Below are 20060 nucleotides of genomic sequence, written 5' to 3' on the forward strand. Positions count from 1 at the left end.
TCAAGATTATCTTAAGTTTTTAATACTCAAATGCCTCTGAGTTGGTAAATATACACTCATGATATGTATTAATTCTCATGTGTTTGAGCTAATTCTACTCTTAAGTTTAATTAGGCAATGATTTATTGATTGCTTATATATGCAGTTACTAATAGAGTCATTCATTGACACTTTGGTTTACTTTCTAACAACTTTTATTAATTTCTAGGTATGCTGCAGTGTACCTGACGGCTGGTATGGAGAATTTATTGGAAGAAATGGTACTGCAGTGTCTGCCAGCGGAAGATGACCACATGTTGACAGCCAGTGTTCTCGAACATGCTATTGCCAACAATGGGGACCTCTGGGGTCTATTGCAACCGTATGCTCACCTCAACGCCGGCAGAACGGCTACTGGTACAGTCTCTTGTTTACACAGATAACCTGCACACAAGAGAGAGAACTTCATAGGGCAGTGGAAGAGAATTCTTCCAAAGTCATGTGTGTTGTAAGAGGTGATTAAAATGCCAGGAGCAAGGTGCTAGTAACACCTTCTCCTGTATACTTTACTAAATTTAAAAAGGGAAATTTCCATTTTTCATTTTAGGTCACCCTGCCTCTGTGGGACATGGCAAAAAAAAGCTCATGACGATGTATCGGTCCAAGTGGGACCGAAACGTCGTTGTAGGTTTCTCTCTCCTATGTGCGGGTTATTTGTGTATTATCCCAGTCACGGTATTGTGACTTTTTGTTCTTTAGTCTCTTGTTTATCCTCCATCTCATTTTGTCTCTTGTTTACCTCCATCTCATTTAGTCTCTTCTTTATCCTCCATCTCATTTTGTCTCTTGTTTATCCTCCATTTCATTTAGTCTCTTGTTTATCCTCCATCTCATTTAGTCTCTTGTTTATCCTCCATCTCATTTAGTCTCTTGTTTATCCTCCATCTCATTTAGTCTCTTGTTTATCCTCCATCTCATTTAGTCTCTTGTTTATCCTCCATCTCATTTAGTCTCTTGTTTATCCTCCATCTCATTTAGTCTCTTGTTTACCCTCCATCTCATTTTGTCTCTTGTTTATCCTCCATCTCGTTTAGTCTCTTGTTTATCCTCCATCTCGTTTAGTCTCTTGTTTATCCTCCAACTCATTTTGTCTCTTGTTTATCCTCCATCTCGTTTAGTCTCTTGTTTATCCTCCATCTCATTTAGACTCTTGTTTATCCTCCATCTCATTTTGTCTCTTGTTTATCCTCCATCTCATTTAGTCTCTTGTTTATCCTCCATCTCATTTAGTCTCTTGTTTATCCTCCATCTCATTTTGTCTCTTGTTTGTCCTCCATCTCATTTTGTCTCTTGTTTATTCTCCATCTCATTTAGTCTCTTGTTTATCCTCCATCTCATTTAGACTCTTGTTTATCCTCCATCTCATTTTGTCTCTTGTTTATCCTCCATCTCATTTAGTCTCTTGTTTATCCTCCATCTCATTTTGTCTCTTGTTTATCCTCCATCTCATTTAGTCTCTTGTTTATCCTCCATCTCATTTTGTCTCTTGTTTATCCTCCATCTCATTTAGTCTCTTGTTTATCCTCCATCTCATTTTGTCTCTTGTTTATCCTCCATCTCATTTAGTCTCTTGTTTATCCTCCATCTCATTTAGTCTCTTGTTTATCCTCCATCTCATTTTGTCTCTTGTTTATCCTCCATCTCATTTAGTCTCTTGTTTATCCTCCATCTCATTTAGTCTCTTGTTTATCTTCCATCTCATTTAGTCTCTTGTTTATTCTCCATCTCATTTTGTCTTGTTTATCCTCCATCTCATTTTGTCTCTTGTTTATCCTCCATCTCATTTAGTCTCTTGTTTATCCTCCATCTCATTTAGTCTCTTGTTTATCCTCCATCTCATTTTGTCTCTTGTTTATCCTACATCTCATTTAGTCTCTTGTTTATCCTCCATCTCATTTAGACTCTTGTTTATCCTCCATCTCATTTTGTCTCTTGTTTATCCTCCATCTCATTTAGTCTCTTGTTTATTCTCCATCTCATTTTGTCTTGTTTATCCTCCATCTCATTTAGTCTCTTGTTTATCCTCCATCTCATTTAGTCTCTTGTTTATCCTCCATCTCATTTAGTCTCTTGTTTATCCTCCATCTCATTTTGCAAATTGCTGTCTTTATTATTATTATTATTATTATTATTATTATTATTATTATTATTATTATTATTATTATTATTATTATTATTATTATTATTATTATTATTATTATTATTATTATTATTATTATTATTATTATTCTGTTACAAATACAAATATTTGTTTTATATCTTGATATGATTCAAAATAATATAAGAACGAGACACTTGTGCAATATTTTGGAATCTTTATTGAGGAAACATTTTGCCAGCCAGTGGCTTCTTCAGTCCAATACAAGGAATAACAGTGGAAGATGAGGAGTTGGAGGGTATCAGTCCCTCAGCCAGTAATGGTACAAGTTACAGTAGAAGTACAGTGGAACCTGTACTTGTGAGTTTAATCTGTTCCATGACTTTGCTTGCAACTGGATTTGCTTGTTTGCAGAGTCAATTTTCCTCATTTAAATTAACTGAAATGCAATTAATCCGTTCCTGTGGAATTCTGTACTTCAATAATTTCGTTAATATCATCTATACGGCTTATTTATCTATCAAAGTTCATCTAATATGACATAACAAACAATATAAATAACATAGAAATATGATATATATCCTAGAATGAATAAAATATGTCATTCATGTAGTGGTATGGGCGGTGTCAGCTGTGTCGGCGGTGTCGGCTCTTTCGGCGGTGTCGGCGGTGGACGAGAGTTTGTCTGGAGACCAATGAAAATACTTCATGAATAATTTCGCTAATATCATCTATACGGCTTATTTATATATCACAGTTCATCTAATATGACTTAACAGACAATATAAATAACATAGAAATATGATATATATCCTAGAATGAATAAAATATGTCATTATGTAACAGATGGAGGCGGCCACAACCGCTCCCTCTTTGTTGTGGTAAACACTGCCATCTAGTGATGGCCTTTTGAAGCCATCTATTATTTATTTTATTATTTTTTATTATCACACTGGCCGATTCCCACCAAGGCAGGGTGGCCCGAAAAAGAAAAACTTTCACCATCATTCACTCCATCACTGTCTTGCCAGAAGGGTGCTTTACACTACAGTTTTTAAACTGCAACATTAACACCCCTCCTTATTATTTTTATATATGTATTATTATTATACATATTATTTTCTTATTATGATTATTATTGTATTATATTATTATACTATTATTATTATATGTATTATTATTATACATATTATTATACATTATTATTATTATTATTATTATTATTATTATTATTATTATTATTATTATAATATAAATAATTTGTAATTTTTATTCGCACAAAAAATATAAGATTTACTGTTATTCCCTATTGCAATAATTGTATAAATATGTGGCCCGGTGGCCTGGTGGCCTGGTGGCCCGGTGGCCTGGTGGCCCGGTGGCCTGGTGGCCCAGTGGCCTGGTGGCCCAGTGGCCTGGTGGCCCGGTGGCCCGGTGGCCTGGTGGCTAAAGCTCCCGCTTCACACACGGAGGGCCCGGGTTCGATTCCCGGCGGGTGGAAACATTTCGACACGTTTCCTTACACCTGTTGTCCTGTTCACCTAGCAGCAAATAGGTACCTGGGTGTTAGTCGACTGGTGTGGGTGGCATCCTGGGGGACAAGATTAAGAACCCTAATGGAAATAAGTTAGACAGTCCTCAATGACGCACTGACTTTCTTGGGTTATCCTGGGTGGCTAACACTCCGGGGTTAAAAATCCGAACGAAATCTTATCTTATCTTAACCCATTCACGACTGCATATGGACCAATTCTCCTAAGTTGAGCTCTATTTCAATGTACTTTTCATCATGAAAGCAATTAAGAATCATATTTATTTCTGTAATATATCTCCATTCTATCAAATGAGACCAAAAAAAATGAGATTACAACCATAAAAACATATGAAAATATCGCTAAGGGGCGGCTAATTGCTGAGAAGTGAACTCAATTATTTGTGCTTAGATTTCTTTCATTTTTGGTGTACGTTAAGAAGCATCTTTCCATCATACATTGCCCAAGTTTCAATAAGATAGTCCAACAAACAAATGAGATGCAATTCCCGAGATCAAGAGCAAGAGCTCCTCACCAGCGTCAAGGAACCTGCCTTGAGGTCTGCTCGCTTGTGGAAATTTTGCTCGCCTATGGAAGCAAAAAATCAACCCATCGACTGCTCGTATTTGGAAAAACTCACACGTGGACACGCTCACAAGTAGAGGTTCCACTGTATAATGGTACAAGTCATAATAGAAGTATAATGGTACAAGTTACAGTAAGTTACTATCATAATTTTCATTGGGCCATGCAGCAGCAACTGAGGAATAGGAGGCAGAAAGGGTTTGATCCAATTCCTTGGATCAAAAAAACTTAAAAAACCTCCCCTTCCCTCCTTCAGGGGTCAGGTTAAGTCTATAGGATTTTTTCCGCATGTAAATAGGTTACATTACTTAAATAGAACTTTGTTTTAATTGATAGTGTTATTAATTGGTTCTGGCCCCTGAAATCGGGTGATTCGGAAAAGGAAACACCTTCACCATCATTCCTTTAGTGGCTGCCTTGCTGGAAGTGTGCTGATGTTGCAGTTTAAATGACCCCCAGAACTGCACCAAGAATTTATATGCATGTTTCAATGTGAGGTTAATTGTCGTAAGCGTTGCTTATTTGAACTGGTGGTCGAAGTGTCATTATGTGTTAATGCGTCCTTATCAGGGTGTCCCGTGGCTGTGTTGGTAGCGCACTTGCCTCACACACTGAGGTCCGTGGTTTGATCCCTGGTTCTGGTGGAAATATTAGGATGTACTTCCTTAAGACACCTGCTGTCACTGTTCACCTAGCAGTAAGTAGGTATGTGGGTGTTTGTGGACTGTTGTGGGTGGCATCCTGGGGACAAAATTAACCTAAGTTGCTGGAAATGTTCTACATAACCAGGAACTTTCTGTATAGTATGTCATTGATGTCAGCTATGGTTTGTGTGGTGAACACTTTACAGGGTTGAGGGACTGATCACTTTGAACTACTTAACGTCTTCCTCAGTCGGTCAGACATCCCCACAGTTAAGATATACAAGTGTTACACTGTGTCATATATACAAGTTTTATACTGTGTCTTATATACAAGTGTTACACTGTGTCTCATTGTACACTTTGACTGTGTCTCATTGTAAACTTTGTTTGACTGTGTCTCATTGTAAACTTTGTTTGACTGTGTCTCATTGTAAACTTTGTTTGACTGTGTCTCATTGTAAACTTTGTTTGACTGTGTCTCATTGTAAACTTTGTTTGACTGTGTCTCACTTTAACCCTTAAACTGTCCAAACATAGATCTACGTTCACGTGCATAGCGCTCCGACCTTGATTTTCCCCATTTGAAAGCATGTAAAAAAAACATAGATCTACATTCGGAGCTTGCCACACATCAACGTATATCTACGTGTGGACAGTTTAAGGGTTAAACTGTGTCCCACTGTAAACTTAGTTTGTGTCTCATTGTAAACTTTGTTTAGGTGCTCTGTGTTTGCCACGATGGGCAAGTACGTGCAGCATCGAGGCAGCCTCTGTCAGTGGATCCTCCACTGGTGCCAGCAGAGGAAGCGGAGGCAGTGGTGCCAGCTCAGGAGGCGCAACTGGAAGTGGTGGAGCTTCGACCACTACGTCGGGAGCCAGTGAGGGCAGCGGCAGTGGAGGCTCCGGCAGCGGTAATGGCGGACCTCAGCCGTCGAGGTGTTCCTCCAGCATGACACTCACTCCAGAGGAACACTCCAGGAGCAGCAAGGTATGGAATATACTACGAATATTGGGTCCAGGAACTGTACCTCAATATTACAGGGGTACATAATGGGTCCAGGGACAGTACCTCAATATTACAGAGGTTCATAATGGGTCCAGGGACTGTACCTCAACATTACAGAGGTACATAATAGGTCCAGGGACTGTACTGCAACATTACAAAGGTACATAATGGGTCCAGGGACTGTACCTCAACATTACAGAGATACATAATAGGTCCAGGGGAATTTACCTCAACATTACAGAGATACATAATGGGTCCAGGGACTGTACCCCAACATTACAGAGATACATAATGGGTCCAGGGACTGTACCTCAACATTACAGAGATACATAATGGGTCCAGGGACTGTACCCCAACATTACAGAGATACATAATGGGTCCAGGGACTGTACCTCAACATTACAGAGATACATAATGGGTCCAGGGACTGTACATCAACATTACAGAGATACATAATGGGTCCAGGGACTGTACCTCAACATTACAGAGATACATAATGGGTCCAGGGACTGTACCCCAACATTACAGAGATACATAATGGGTCCAGGGACTGTACCTCAACATTACAGAGATACATAATAGGTCCAGGGACTGTACCCCAACATTACAGAGATACATAATAGGTCCAGGGACTGTACCTCAACATTACAGAGATACATAATAGGTCCAGGGACTGTACCTCAACATTACAGAGATACATAATAGGTCCAGGGACTGTACCTCAACATTACAGAGATACATAATGGGTCCAGGGACTGTACCTCAACATTACAGAGATACATAATAGGTCCAGGGACTGTACCTCAACATTACAGAGATACATAATAGGTCCAGGGACTGTACCTCAACATTACAGAGATACATAATGGGTCCAGGGACTGTACCTCAACATTACAGAGATACATAATAGGTCCAGGGACTGTACCTCAACATTACAGAGATACATAATAGGTCCAGGGACTGTACCTCAACATTACAGAGATACATAATAGGTCCAGGGACTGTACCTCAACATTACAGAGATACATAATGGGTCCAGGGACTGTACCTCAACATTACAGAGATACATAATGGGTCCAGGGACTGTACCTCAACATTACAGAGATACATAATAGGTCCAGGGACTGTACCTCAACATTACAGAGATACATAATGGGTCCAGGGACTGTACCTCAACATTACAGAGATACATAATAGGTCCAGGGACTGTACCTCAACATTACAGAGATACATAATAGGTCCAGGGACTGTACCTCAACATTGTTATAGCAGCTAGGCATACTAGTGGCTTTCTTTATAATTAATATTTTATATGTAAAAAACACATTGTACGCTTTGCAAGGAAAAGAGCATTTCCATTTTCAAATTGAATTTTTTGTTAATTTTCTGCATTATAAAGATAATGTACTTAACATGCATAAAATATTATTAGGCACAAAGGAAGGCCAGAGTTACTGCTATCTTCAAGATAAGATAAGATAAGATTTCGTTCGGATTTTTAACCCCGGGGGGTTAGCCACCCAGGATAACCCAAGAAAGTCAGTGCGTCATCGAGGACTGTCTAACTTATTTCCATTGGGGTCCTTAATCTTGTCCCCCAGGATGCGACCCACACCAGTCGACTAACACTCAGGTACCTATTTGCTGCTAGGTGAACAGGACAACAGGTGTAAGGAAACATGTCGGAATGTTTCCACCCGCCGGGAATCGAACCCGGGCTGTCCATGTGTGAAGCGGGAGCTTTAGCCACCAGGCCACCGGGGCAAAAATAGTAGATCTGATGTCGGCAACTATAGGTCTGTTAATATACTCAGTGTAATATCCAGAATTCTAGAGAGGGCGGTGTACTATCAAGTAGCTTGATCGCTAGCGCACTCAGCTCACACACTGAGGTCCGGAGTTCAAATCTCCTCCGGTGCGGCTAGAAATATTAGGGACGTGTTTCCATAAGACACCTGCTGTCCCTGTCCCTGTTCACCCATCAGTTTAAAATGGGTACCTGGGTGTTAGTCAACTGGTATGGGTTGCATCCTGGGACAAAACCGACCTAATTTGCCCAAAATGCTCAGCATAACAAGCGGCTTTCTATATAGTAGTATGTCATTGATGTCAGCTATGATCTGTATACCTTGTACATGTACTTGTAGTAAATAAAAATATTATTATTATTATTTTTAAAAGTAGTTAAGTATCTTAATGATGACAACATTCTTCATAGTTACCAATCAGGCTTTAGGAGCTCTTACTCAACCGACACCTCACTAATTAATCTGATGGATTACATGAGAACTGAAATGTCAATAGGGAACCACACAGGAATGGTAACCTTAAACTTGTAAAAGGCCTTCGATACTGTCAACCACAATACATTATGCAAGAAATTTCATGCTATCGGTATAGGTTCTGTAGACTGGTTTAAGTCCTGTCTTAGCATTAGGAAACAAATTGTCAAAATCAGCAAAGCAGAATCAGAACCCCTGCCAATAACATGTGGAGTTCCCCAAGGTAGTATTCTGGGTCCCTTATTATTTTTGTGTTATGTAAATGATATGCCCATCAGTGTCAAGTGCAAATTCCTAATGTGTGTGAATGACAGTGCTCTGTTAGTGTCAGGTAAAGACCCACAAGATATAGCTAATGTAATAACACTAGAACTGGAGTCCTGCAGCAAATGGTTAGTAGACAACAAACTGTCGTTACACCTCGGGGAAACAGAAGCTGTACTCTTTGGCATGAAACATAAACTGAGAAGGGTAAATAATTTTAATGTCCGGTGTAATGGGGAACATATCACTTCAGTTTCCTCAGTAAGATATCTGGGAATCTCCTTTGACTCTCCAGATAAACCATACATGTCAGGAGAATTGATAGGGAACAGTGTAGTAAAGAAAGCGAATGCCAGACTGAAGTTCCTCTACAGACAAGCACAGTGTCTACCTACTGAGGATCACAGGCCCCTATGTCTAGCCCTTATACAATGTCATATGGGCTACACTTGCTCTTCATGGTACTCTGCCTTGACAAAATAAACTGAAAGATAAACTGCAAATCGCCCAGAAGAAAATGGTAAGATTCATCCTGGACCTGGGTCCAAGAGGACATGTAAGCCAGGATGAATTACAACAATTGGATATGATGAAGTTAAATCAAGTTTATAAAATTGCTCACAAACAGTGTCCAGAATATCTTGCTGCAAATTTTGTCAAGGTTGTGAACCAAAGCAATCATAGTACTAGGGGGAGAGAGCACAACTTTGTAGTAGCCACAGTCAGTGGCCAGGCTTCAAACACCTTTTATTGTACAGCAATAAAGGAATAGAACAGACTGCCCGCACATGTCAAAGCCAGTCATAGCATGAACCAGTTCAAGAAGAGTGCGAGGAGAATGATTTTTTATTTTTTTAGGTAACACACATGTAAATGTAAATAACTCTTTTTACCTTATTCCTAGTATATATCCTTTATAGTATAATAATAAGATATTATGCCCTACCTTGTATAATAATAAGGTATTAAAAGGATCCCAATGGAAATAAGTCACTTGGTCTGACTTTTTTGGGTAATCGTAGGTTCTCTATGCATTTGCTGCTATGTATGATAACACTGTATAATGCAATTTTTTTCCTGGTGAGTAAGTGTTATTTTCCAACTCCTTTTATTGCAAAGCGATAGAAAATACACATTATTCCTTTTAAACTTTGCCTTTGTAGCTAACAGGATGAATTTTTGACAAAAAATGGCTAAATTTCAATATTTTTTTTATATTTTTGGATGTAAAACAAAAACATATAATAAAATAATTAAAATTTACATAAAATACAATTTACACAAATTTTATTTTAAACTTTCTGAAACATATTTACAAAGTTAAAAATGAGCAGTTTTTCTAGATTTCCGAACATGTAACAAATTGCTTTCCCGTTTAAGCCTCCAAATGTTGTCTCCCATAATGTTTTTATTATAAGAGCCCTGATATCTGTGTTCAAAGTTCATTATATCTTGGTGGAAGAGCTCCCCTTGCTCCTCTGAGTATACTCAAATATTCTCCTTGAAATTGTCAAGATGAGCATCAAGGATATGGACCTTAAGGGACATCCTACAGCCCATCTGACCATAGCTTTTTACCAAGGTCTCAACAAGTTCCACATAATTGTCAGCCTTGTTGTTGCCCAGAAAGCTCTGTGCTACACCAACAAAACTCTCACAGGCTTCCTTGTCCTTCTCTGTGAACTTCTTTGGAAATTCTGAGCACACCATGATTTTCCTGACTTTCAGTCGAGTGAAGATGCCAGCTTTAACCTTTGCCTCTGATAGCTTGGGAAAGAAGTCTTGAAGACACTTGAAGGCTGCAGACTCTTTGTCAAGAGCTGTAACAAACTGTTTCATTACCCCTAGTTTGATGTGTGGAGGGAACAGAACCTTTTGAGGATCCACCAATGGTTTATGCTTGATATTACGTCTTCCTACTGAGAACTCAGTTCTTCGAGGCCAGTGCTTCCTCTGGTAATGTGCTGCTCTGTCTCTACTATCCCAGTGACAGAGATAACAGGGAAACTTTGTAAAACCTCCTTGGAGTCCCATCAAAAATACCACCATTTTGAAGTCTCCAGTATACTCCCAGCCATATTTATCATAGTTCAAAGCTTCCAATAGAAGTTTGACACTGTTGTAGTCCTCCTTAAGATGCATTAAATGAGTCAAGGGAAGAGATGGATACTTGTTCCCATTGTGTAGAAGTACAGCTTTTAGGCTTCTGGAGGAGCTGTCAGTGAAGAGTCTCCACTCATCAGGATTGCATGTAATTACAATTGCATCAAACAGGCCTGATACATCATTCCAGTAGCACAACCTGTCTTCATTACTGAAGAAGCTTAAGAAATGTTGGTGATGTTTTCTTTGGCTTGTCATCTGCACACTTTCATCCACCAAGTCTCACTCCTTGAGTCTTGGAATCAAAAGCTCAACATTTGACTTTGTAGATGAATGGTTCAGAGAACCGACATGTTGTTGAATTAGACACATGTACAACTCTTGGGTATCTTTATTGAGGAAACATTTCGCCACACAGTGGCTTCATCAGTCCTTATAAAGGAGAAGCTTGAAGAACAGGAGGAGAATGAGGTAATCAGTCCCTCAGCCTTGAGTCGATGTGGTCAGTCCATCAATCTTGAATGGTATTCTATTCAGGATAAGAAATAGCAGGTGCATTTTCCCCAGTTCGGTGTTTGGAAGGATCCACCAGACAGAAGCAGCAGTTGGTTGAGTGATCAGCGGGTTCACGTCATATTCCAGGAACACCAAACATCACGGCTCTTTTTTCTCCTCTATACCATTCTGTAAAAGATTAAAAGAATTTGTTTCTGTTACATACATATCATTTAAAAATTTTCCTATTCAAGATTTTACCCTTCATACAACTAATGACTTTCTTACCTTCCAATGTTTTCTTACAATGTTTACAAGCAACATGAGGCGCCCAGGTCTTGTCTTGGTCCACAACTGACATAACAAAATATGCTTTATAAGCTCCACACATTTTTTGTAGATGGTGTTACAGAGAATTTCTTTGTTTTTAATGAATTGACCACATATGTAGCAGAATGCATCTGGAGAATGATTGCAGCCTCTTGATGCCATTTCTTTTTTTCTGATGTGTCTTCTCAGGCAGCCAGAGCTGAACTGAATGCTGGTTTGTGAGCTCCTGTTTTTATATTTGCCAAGGAAAACCCTAGAATATAATAGTTTTACATCATTCTTTCTTGAAAGTGTTCCAGAAGTGTCCTGACCACAAGAGTAAAGTTTTGGGATCAAAATAGCTTTTTTAAATTTTGTTTAGTTATAAGGAATTGGGAAATGTTGCTTATTTCCCAGGAACACGACAAAAGTGAAATTTTCTTACATAGTGTAATGTATATAACTGTATTTATGTATACCTGAATAAACTTACTTACCATTAACATGCAGTGCATTTCAAGTAATTGGATGATTTAAAAATTTCTTACGTTATTCGCCAGACACTGGAGCAGTCACTGCTGACAACATGCGTGGGATCCCTGGCCGAGCTGAGCGAACTACTGAGCCGCGTGGCACCGCACCATCACCGCGCTGCCAACAGCAACTCGCCAACACGGGCTCAGGTCAGTGCTGGCTTGAGGAGGAGGGTGTCCCGCGGGTCAATGCCCCTGCCGCTTAGTCGATGACCAGGCCTCATTTGACCAGTTAAAATAAAATCACTTAAAACTTTTTGGGGTTTTCTGGTGGGTAATTTACACTATGTATGATGGTTGTACTTATGTGTATCCGTGTCTAAATAAGCATAATTTTTGCAAAACCAATATTGCAGTCGATTACTGAAATTTGAGATGGATCGCGGTCAAAGGCATTGCAAAGCGATGATCTGTTCTACATAATCCACTGAGAATATGGAGATTTCAAAGCATTATGGTACAGATAAAAGACTATATCAGGTACTATCAGACTGTCAACAAAATGGCACTAGTATACACTTCATAATGGTACTAGTATAGGTGAAGTAGAGCTTGATCATACAGAATGTGAAAAAGACTTGGGAGTCATGGTAAGCAGAAATCTAAAGCCAAGACAGCAGTGCCTTAGTGTGCGCAACAAGGCCAACAGATTACTTGGATTTATCTCAAGAAGTATAAGTAACAGAAGTCCAAAAGTTATTTTACAGCTCTATACATCACTAGTGAGGCCTCATTTGGATTATGCTGCTCAGTTTTGGTCCCCTTACTACAGGATGGATATAGACTCATTAGAGAACATAAAGAAAAAAATGACTAAAATGATTTACTGTGTAAGGAACCTCCCGTATGAAGACAGACTTAAAGCCTTAAATCTCCACTCTCTGGAGAGGCGTAGAATGAGGGGAGATATCATTGAAGTGTATAAGTGGATGACGGGCATAAACAAGGGAGACATTAATAAAGTACTGAGGGTGTCGAACCAGGTAAGAACCAGGAATAATGGATTTAAGTTGGATAAATTTAGATTTAGAAAGGACATAGGTAAGTACTGGTTTTCTAACAGAGTTGTAGATGCGTGGAACAGTCTTCCCAGTGGGGTGATAGAGGCTAGGACCTTGGGTAGCTTTAAGAAGAGACTGGACAAATATATGAGTGGGAAGGGCTGGGTTTGATTGGTGTCATTGGGTATGGGAGTTATTTCCAGGGAAGCTTTAGGTAGTAGTCGTTTTGATAAGGACCTGCCTCGCATGGGCCAGTAGGCCTTCTGCAGTGTTCCTCCATTCTTATGTTCTTATGTTCATAATGGTACTAGTATACACTTCATAATGGTACTAGTATACACTTCATAATGGTACTAGTATACAGTTTATAATCAAATCTTTATTTCTTTTCTGCAGTATAGAGAAAACAGTTTGTATGTAATAAAACATTGTTAGACACACAACAAAGCCACTAACAATGTTAGACACACAACAAAGCCACTAACATCCTGTACATTTTGGACAATTATTATTATTTTTTTTATTATCACACTGGCCGATTCCCACCAAGGCAGGGTGGCCCGAAAAAGAAAAACTTTCACCATCATTCACTCCATCACTGTCTTGCCAGAAGGATGCTTTATACCACAGTTTTTAAACTGCAACATTAACACCCCTCCTTCAGAGTGCAGGCACTGTACTTCCCATCTCCAGGACTCAAGTCCGGCCTGCCGGTTTCCCTGAACCCCTTCATAAATGTTACTTTGCTCACACTCCAACAGCACGTCAAGTATTAAAAACCATTTGTCTCCATTCACTCCTATCAAACACACTCACGCATGCCTGCTGGAAGTCCAAGCCCCTCGCACACAAAACCTCCTTTACCCCCTCTCTCCAACCTTTCCTAGGCCGACCCCTACCCCGCCTTCCTTCCACTACAGACTGATACACTCTTGAAGTCATTCTGTTTCGCTCCATTCTCTCTACATGTCCGAACCACCTCAACAACCCTTCCTCAGCCCTCTGGACAACTGTTTTGGTAATCCCGCACCTCCTCCTAACTTCCAAACTACGAATTCTCTGCATTATATTCACACCACACATTGCCCTCAGACATGACATCTCCACTGCCTCCAGCCTTCTCCTCGCTGCAGCATTCATCACCCATGCTTCACACCCATATAAGAGCGTTGGTAAAACTATAATCTCATACATTCCCCTCTTTGCCTCCAAGGACAAAGTTCTTTGTCTCCACAGACTCCTAAGTGCACCACTCACTCTTTTCCCCTCATCAATTCTATGATTCACCTCATCTTTCATAGACCCATCCGCTGACACGTCCACTCCCAAATATCTGAATACATTCACCTCCTCCATACTCTCTCCCTCCAATCTGATATTCAATCTTTCATCACCTAATCTTTTGGACAAACTAATCCTAATTCTTAAATGAACAATGAACCTATCACACGATTTTCAATTTTGGCCAGACTTTTTAAGTTCAACTTTCCAAAAAATACTGCTACCATGACTACAATCTTTCCTGCCTCTATAAATACTGTATTCTAAAATATCTTATAATCTCATATTCTAACTGATCATGGTTTGAGGAAACCAATTTGAACTAAGGCACTCTTGGTCAGTAAACTCTAGTTCTTTTTTTCTTTAGCCCTTAAACTGTCCAAACGTAGATCTACGTTTGCACACATAGCTCTGGAACTAATCTTGTCACAGACCTTTGCACTTTCTCTAATTTCTTGATGTGCTTGATCAAGTGTTGGTTCCAAACTGGTGCTGCATACTCCAGTATGGGCCTGACGTACACAGTGTACAGTGTCTTGAACGATTCCTTACTGAGGTATTGGAACGCTATTCTCAGGTTTGCCAGGCGCCCATATGCTGCAGCAGTTATCTGGTTGGTGTGTGCTTCCGGAGACATGCTCGATGTTATACTCACCCCAAGATCTTTCTCCTTGAGTGAGGTTTGCAGTCTTTGGCCACCTAGCCTATACTCTGTCTGCGATCTTCTTTGCCCTTCCCCGATCTTCATGACTTTGCATTTGGCAGGGGTAAATTCGAGAAGCCAGTTGGTGGACCAGGTGTCCAGCCTGTCCAGATCTCTTTGAAGTCCTGCCTGATCCTCATCTGATTTAATTCCCCTCATTAACTTCACATCATCTGCAAACAGGGACACTTCTGAGTCTATCCCTTCCATCATGTCATTCACATATACCAAAAATAGCACTGGTCCTAGGACTGACCCCTGTGGGACCCCGCTCATCACGGGTGCCCACTGTGATATCTCATCACGTACCATGACTCACCGTTGCCTCCCTGTCAGGTATTCTCTGATCCATTGCAGTGCCCTTCCTGTTATATGCGCCTGATCCTCTAGCTTCTGCACTAATCTCTCGTGAGGAACTGTGTTGAAGGCCTTCTTGCAGTCCAAGAAAATGCAGTCAACTCACCCCTCTCTCTCTCTCTCTCTCTCTCTCTCTCTCTTGTGTGTGTGTGTGTGTGTGTGTGTGTGAGAGAGAGAGAGAGGGAGGGAGAGAGAGAGAGAGAGAGAGAGAGTGAGAGAGAGTGAATGAGTGAGTGAGGAGGGCTGTTGGTAGGTTACTGTTTTATAACTGGCAAGACAGTGATGGAGGGAATGATGATGAAAGTGTTTCTTGTTTCCCAGATCATCCTGCCTTGGTGGGAAATGGCCGATGTGTTAATTAAAAAAAAAAAATTATACAGCCTCTCATCACTTAGCGACGTACTTGTTTACTGACGACTCAGACTTACAACAGGCTCTCTGACCAGTATGCCTAAATAATGTATATTAGAGCTGATTTCCTCTATTCTGTTTATTTCAATATACAGTACACTACTGTATAAACATTTAAAAATATACTAAAAATGTTATTAATGGTACAAAGGTGACATTAAAACAATATCAAAGATGGTGGACACAAACCCACTACCATTATAGTATGCTCCTCATTTAGTGATGAATTCATTTACCAACATGATCTTAGGAACAGAACTCCGTCGTTAAGTGAGGAGAGGCTGTATGTATGCTGGAGCATTCATTGTTGGAAAATCTGTGTTTATATTTGAAATTTTAGCTACAATATACATATGAATGAAAGAATTGATGTTGTATTGTGTAGAAACACATAAATGATCATATTTTTTATTCAGTCTTGCTCTCTAAACATTATTTTAAGCAGAAAATTAAAGTGCTCTGGATAATATGCAGTCTGAATTGACTCATGCAACACGTCAATTGATTTATTATATTATGAATCAGGTAACGTGGGGCCCATCCGCTCTGCATGCTCTATTCTACTTCATGAGGTGTAGTCAACTGGAGCATGCTGAGCATGCATCTCGAGCACCGATCCAGGAGCTAGTGTATGAGCGGCCGTACATCGTGTTACCACCACTGCTGGAGTGGGTGCGGGTGGCCACGGCCCACACCGAACACCGTCACTCCACTGTCGTTGACAAGGATGATGTGATGCAGGCAGCCAGGCTCCTCCTCCCTGGGGTCGACTGTCCTGTCAGGATGATTGGGTAAGAAATTAACTGCAAATCTTTGAGCTGATTGTGGGTAGTGGGTAGCCACAATACGGTGACTGGAACAGTACACAAATAATCTGCACATAGGAGAGAGAAGCTTATGACGACATTTTGGTTCGATGTCCATATATTTCAAGTATACCTACCCTCCGACTTACGACCTGCTCGACATACGACGATTCGACTTATGACCGTGTTTTCTATGCCAAATTTCTGGGAAATAAACAAGTGTTTGTGTTGTACAAAGTGTTTATCCTAAACCTTACAGTATAAAATACAGTACTAACAACATAAAAAGTAAAGTAAAAAATGAAATACCAAAATAAAACAATAAAATAAAGTCATTACAAAAATGTTTTGTTGATATTCAGTAGTAAGGTTTGACTTACAACCATTTCGACTTACGACCGGTTTGTCGGAACCAAACTCGGTCGTAAGTCGGATGGTACCTGTACTTGAGGTCTGACTTGGTCCATATATTTCAAGTACTTGAGGTCTGACTTGGCCCATATATTTCAAGTACTTGAGGTCTGATTTGGTCCATATATTTCAAGTACTTGAGGTCCAACTTGGTCCATGTATTTCAAGTACTTGAGGTCTGACTTGGCCCATATATTTCAAGTACTTGAGGTCTGACTTGGTCCATGTATTTCAAGTGTTCAAGGTCCAACTTAGTTTGAGTTGGACGGAAATGTTATCATAAGTTTTATTCTTTATGTGCAGGTTATTTGTGTAGTGATAGTGGATGATAGAGATAAGATTGTCTTGCAGTGATTTTAACAAATACAGTCATACCCCGCTTTACGTCATTTCGACTTACATCAAATGTGCCTCATTGCCACTTTTCTAGAGTAAATTTCAGTTCAGCAAACGTCATTACATCTGACTTTACGTCACTCAGCAACATCACCTATGTCATAATTTTTTAATTGTCTTTATTATTCTTTATAAAATTGATTAAAATGTGTTTTTAATGTTCTTTAAGGTTTAGCAATAGTTATACTCTTTCACGAGTTATTTACACTAGTTTTATGGTGTTTATCATCATTTTAAGGCATTATGTCCAGTTTATGTCAAAACCGAGGTTATGTCACAGCTCTTGGAACCAATTAACGACGTAGGTCGAGTATTGACTGCTTACAGTTGTGTAATCAACAAACATTTTCAAATCGATTACTCCAGCAAATATTGCCCCAGATGACTGCCAGATGACTGTGAAACAGAAACCTGTAACTGTTTTGCATGATGGTAGGATTGCTGGTTTCTTTTTCTGTCTCATAAACACGCTAGATAACAGGGATATCTTGCTACTCCTACTTACACTTTGGTCACACTTCACAGACACGCACATGCATATATATATACATACATCTAGGTTTTTCTCCTTTTTCTAAATAGCTCTTGTTCTTCTTTATTTCTTCTATTGTCCATGGGGAAGTGGAAAAGAATCTTTCCTCTGTAAGCCATGAGTGTCGTATGAGACGACTAAAATGCCGGGAGCAATGGGCTAGTAACCCCTTCTCCTGTAGACATTTACTAAAAAAGAGAAGAAGAAAAACTTTATAAAACTGGGATGCTTAAATGTGCGTGGATGTAGTGCGGATGACAAGAAACAGATGATTGCTGATGTTATGAATGAAAAGAAGTTGGATGTCCTGGCCCTAAGCGAAACAAAGCTGAAGGGGGTAGGGGAGTTTCGGTGGGGGGAAATAAATGGGATTAAATCTGGAGTATCTGAGAGAGTTAGAGCAAAGGAAGGGGTAGCAGTAATGTTGAATGATCAGTTATGGAAGGAGAAAAGAGAATAGGAATGTGTAAATTCAAGAATTATGTGGATTAAAGTAAAGGTTGGATGCGAGAAGTGGGTCATAATAAGCGTGTATGCACCTGGAGAAGAGAAGAATGCAGAGGAGAGAGAGAGATTTTGGGAGATGTTAAGTGAATGTATAGGAGCCTTTGAACCAAGTGAGAGAGTAATTGTGGTAGGGGACCTGAATGCTAAAGTAGGAGAAACATTTAGAGAGGGTGTGGTAGGTAAGTTTGGGGTGCCAGGTGTAAATGATAATGGGAGCCCTTTGATTGAACTTTGTATAGAAAGGGGTTTAGTTATAGGTAATACATATTTTAAGAAAAAGAGGATAAATAAGTATATACAAGATATGATGTAGGGCGAAATGACAGTAGTTTGTTGGATTATGTATTGGTAGATAAAAGACTGTTGAGTAGACTTCAGGATGTACATGTTTATAGAGGGGCCACAGATATATCAGATCACTTTCTAGTTATAGCTATACTGAGAGTAAAAGATAGATGGGATACAAGGAGAATAGAAGCATCAGGGAAGAGAGAGGTGAAGGTTTATAAACTAAAAGAGGAGGCAGTTAGGGTAAGATATAAACAGCTATTGGAGGATAGATGGGCTAATGAGAGCATAGGCAATGGGGTCGAAGAGGTATGGGGTAGGTTTAAAAATGTAGTGTTAGAGTGTTCAGCAGAAGTTTGTGGTTACAGGAAAGTGGGTGCGGGAGGGAAGAGGAGCGATTGGTGGAATGATGATGTGAAGAGAGTAGTAAGGGAGAAAAAGTTAGCATATGAGAAGTTTTTAGAAAGTAGAAGTGATGCAAGGAGGGAAGAGTATATGGAGAAAAAGAGAGACGTTAAGAGAGTGGTGAAGCAATGTAAAAAGAGAGCAAATGAGAGAGTGGGTGAGATGTTATCAACAAATTTTGTTGAAAATAAGAAAAAGTTTTGGAGTGAGATTAACAAGTTAAGAAAGCCTAGAGAACAAATGGATTTGTCAGTTAAAAATAGGAGAGGAGAGTTATTAAATGGAGAGTTAGAGGTATTGGGAAGATGGAGGGAATATTTTGAGGAATTGTTAAATGTTGATGAAGATAGGGAAGCTGTGATTTCGTGTATAGGGCAAGGAGGAACAACATCTTGTAGGAGTGAGGAAGAGCCAGTTGTGAGTGTGGGGGAAGTTCGTGAGGCAGTAGGTAAAATGAAAAGGGGTAAGGCAGCCGGGATTGATGGGATAAAGATAGAAATGTTAAAAGCAGGTGGGGATATAGTTTTGGAGTGGTTGGTGCAATTATTTAATAAATGTATGGAAGAGGGTAAGGTACCTAGGGATTGGCAGAGAGCATGCATAGTTCCTTTGTATAAAGGCAAAGGGGATAAAAGAGAGTGCAAAAATTATAGGGGGATAAGTCTGTTGAGTATACCTGGCAAAGTGTATGGTAGAGTTATTATTGAAAGAATTAAGAGTAAGACGGAGAATAGGATAGCAGATGAACAAGGAGGCTTTAGGAAAGGTAGGGGGTGTGTGGACCAGGTGTTTACAGTGAAACATATAAGTGAACAGTATTTAGATAAGGCTAAAGAGGTCTTTGTGGCATTTATGGATTTGGAAAAGGCGTATGACAGGGTGGATAGGGGGGCAATGTGGCAGATGTTGCAGGTGTATGGTGTAGGAGGTAGGTTACTGAAAGCAGTGAAGAGTTTTTACGAGGATAGTGAGGCTCAAGTTAGAGTATGTAGGAAAGAGGGAAATTATTTCCCAGTAAAAGTAGGCCTTAGACAAGGATGTGTGATGTCACCGTGGTTGTTTAATATATTTA

General features: G+C 39.7%; 1 protein-coding gene across 1 annotated transcript in view; it reads left to right on the forward strand.

The window, feature by feature from the left end:
- The window catches only part of LOC128701772 (ankyrin repeat and BTB/POZ domain-containing protein 2), a 217349-nt gene that overhangs the window by 155720 nt on the left and 41569 nt on the right, over window positions 1–20060 (forward strand). Inside the window, exons 9-12 of the mRNA XM_070105091.1 lie at window positions 209–396; window positions 5618–5886; window positions 11918–12040; window positions 16169–16434. Of these exons, the coding sequence (XP_069961192.1) occupies window positions 209–396; window positions 5618–5886; window positions 11918–12040; window positions 16169–16434 (846 nt within the window). The remainder of the gene's footprint in view (window positions 1–208; window positions 397–5617; window positions 5887–11917; window positions 12041–16168; window positions 16435–20060) is intronic.

This window comes from Cherax quadricarinatus, chromosome 96 (genome assembly GCF_038502225.1).
Source record: "Cherax quadricarinatus isolate ZL_2023a chromosome 96, ASM3850222v1, whole genome shotgun sequence".
NCBI classification, from domain to species: Eukaryota; Metazoa; Arthropoda; class Malacostraca; order Decapoda; family Parastacidae; genus Cherax; species Cherax quadricarinatus.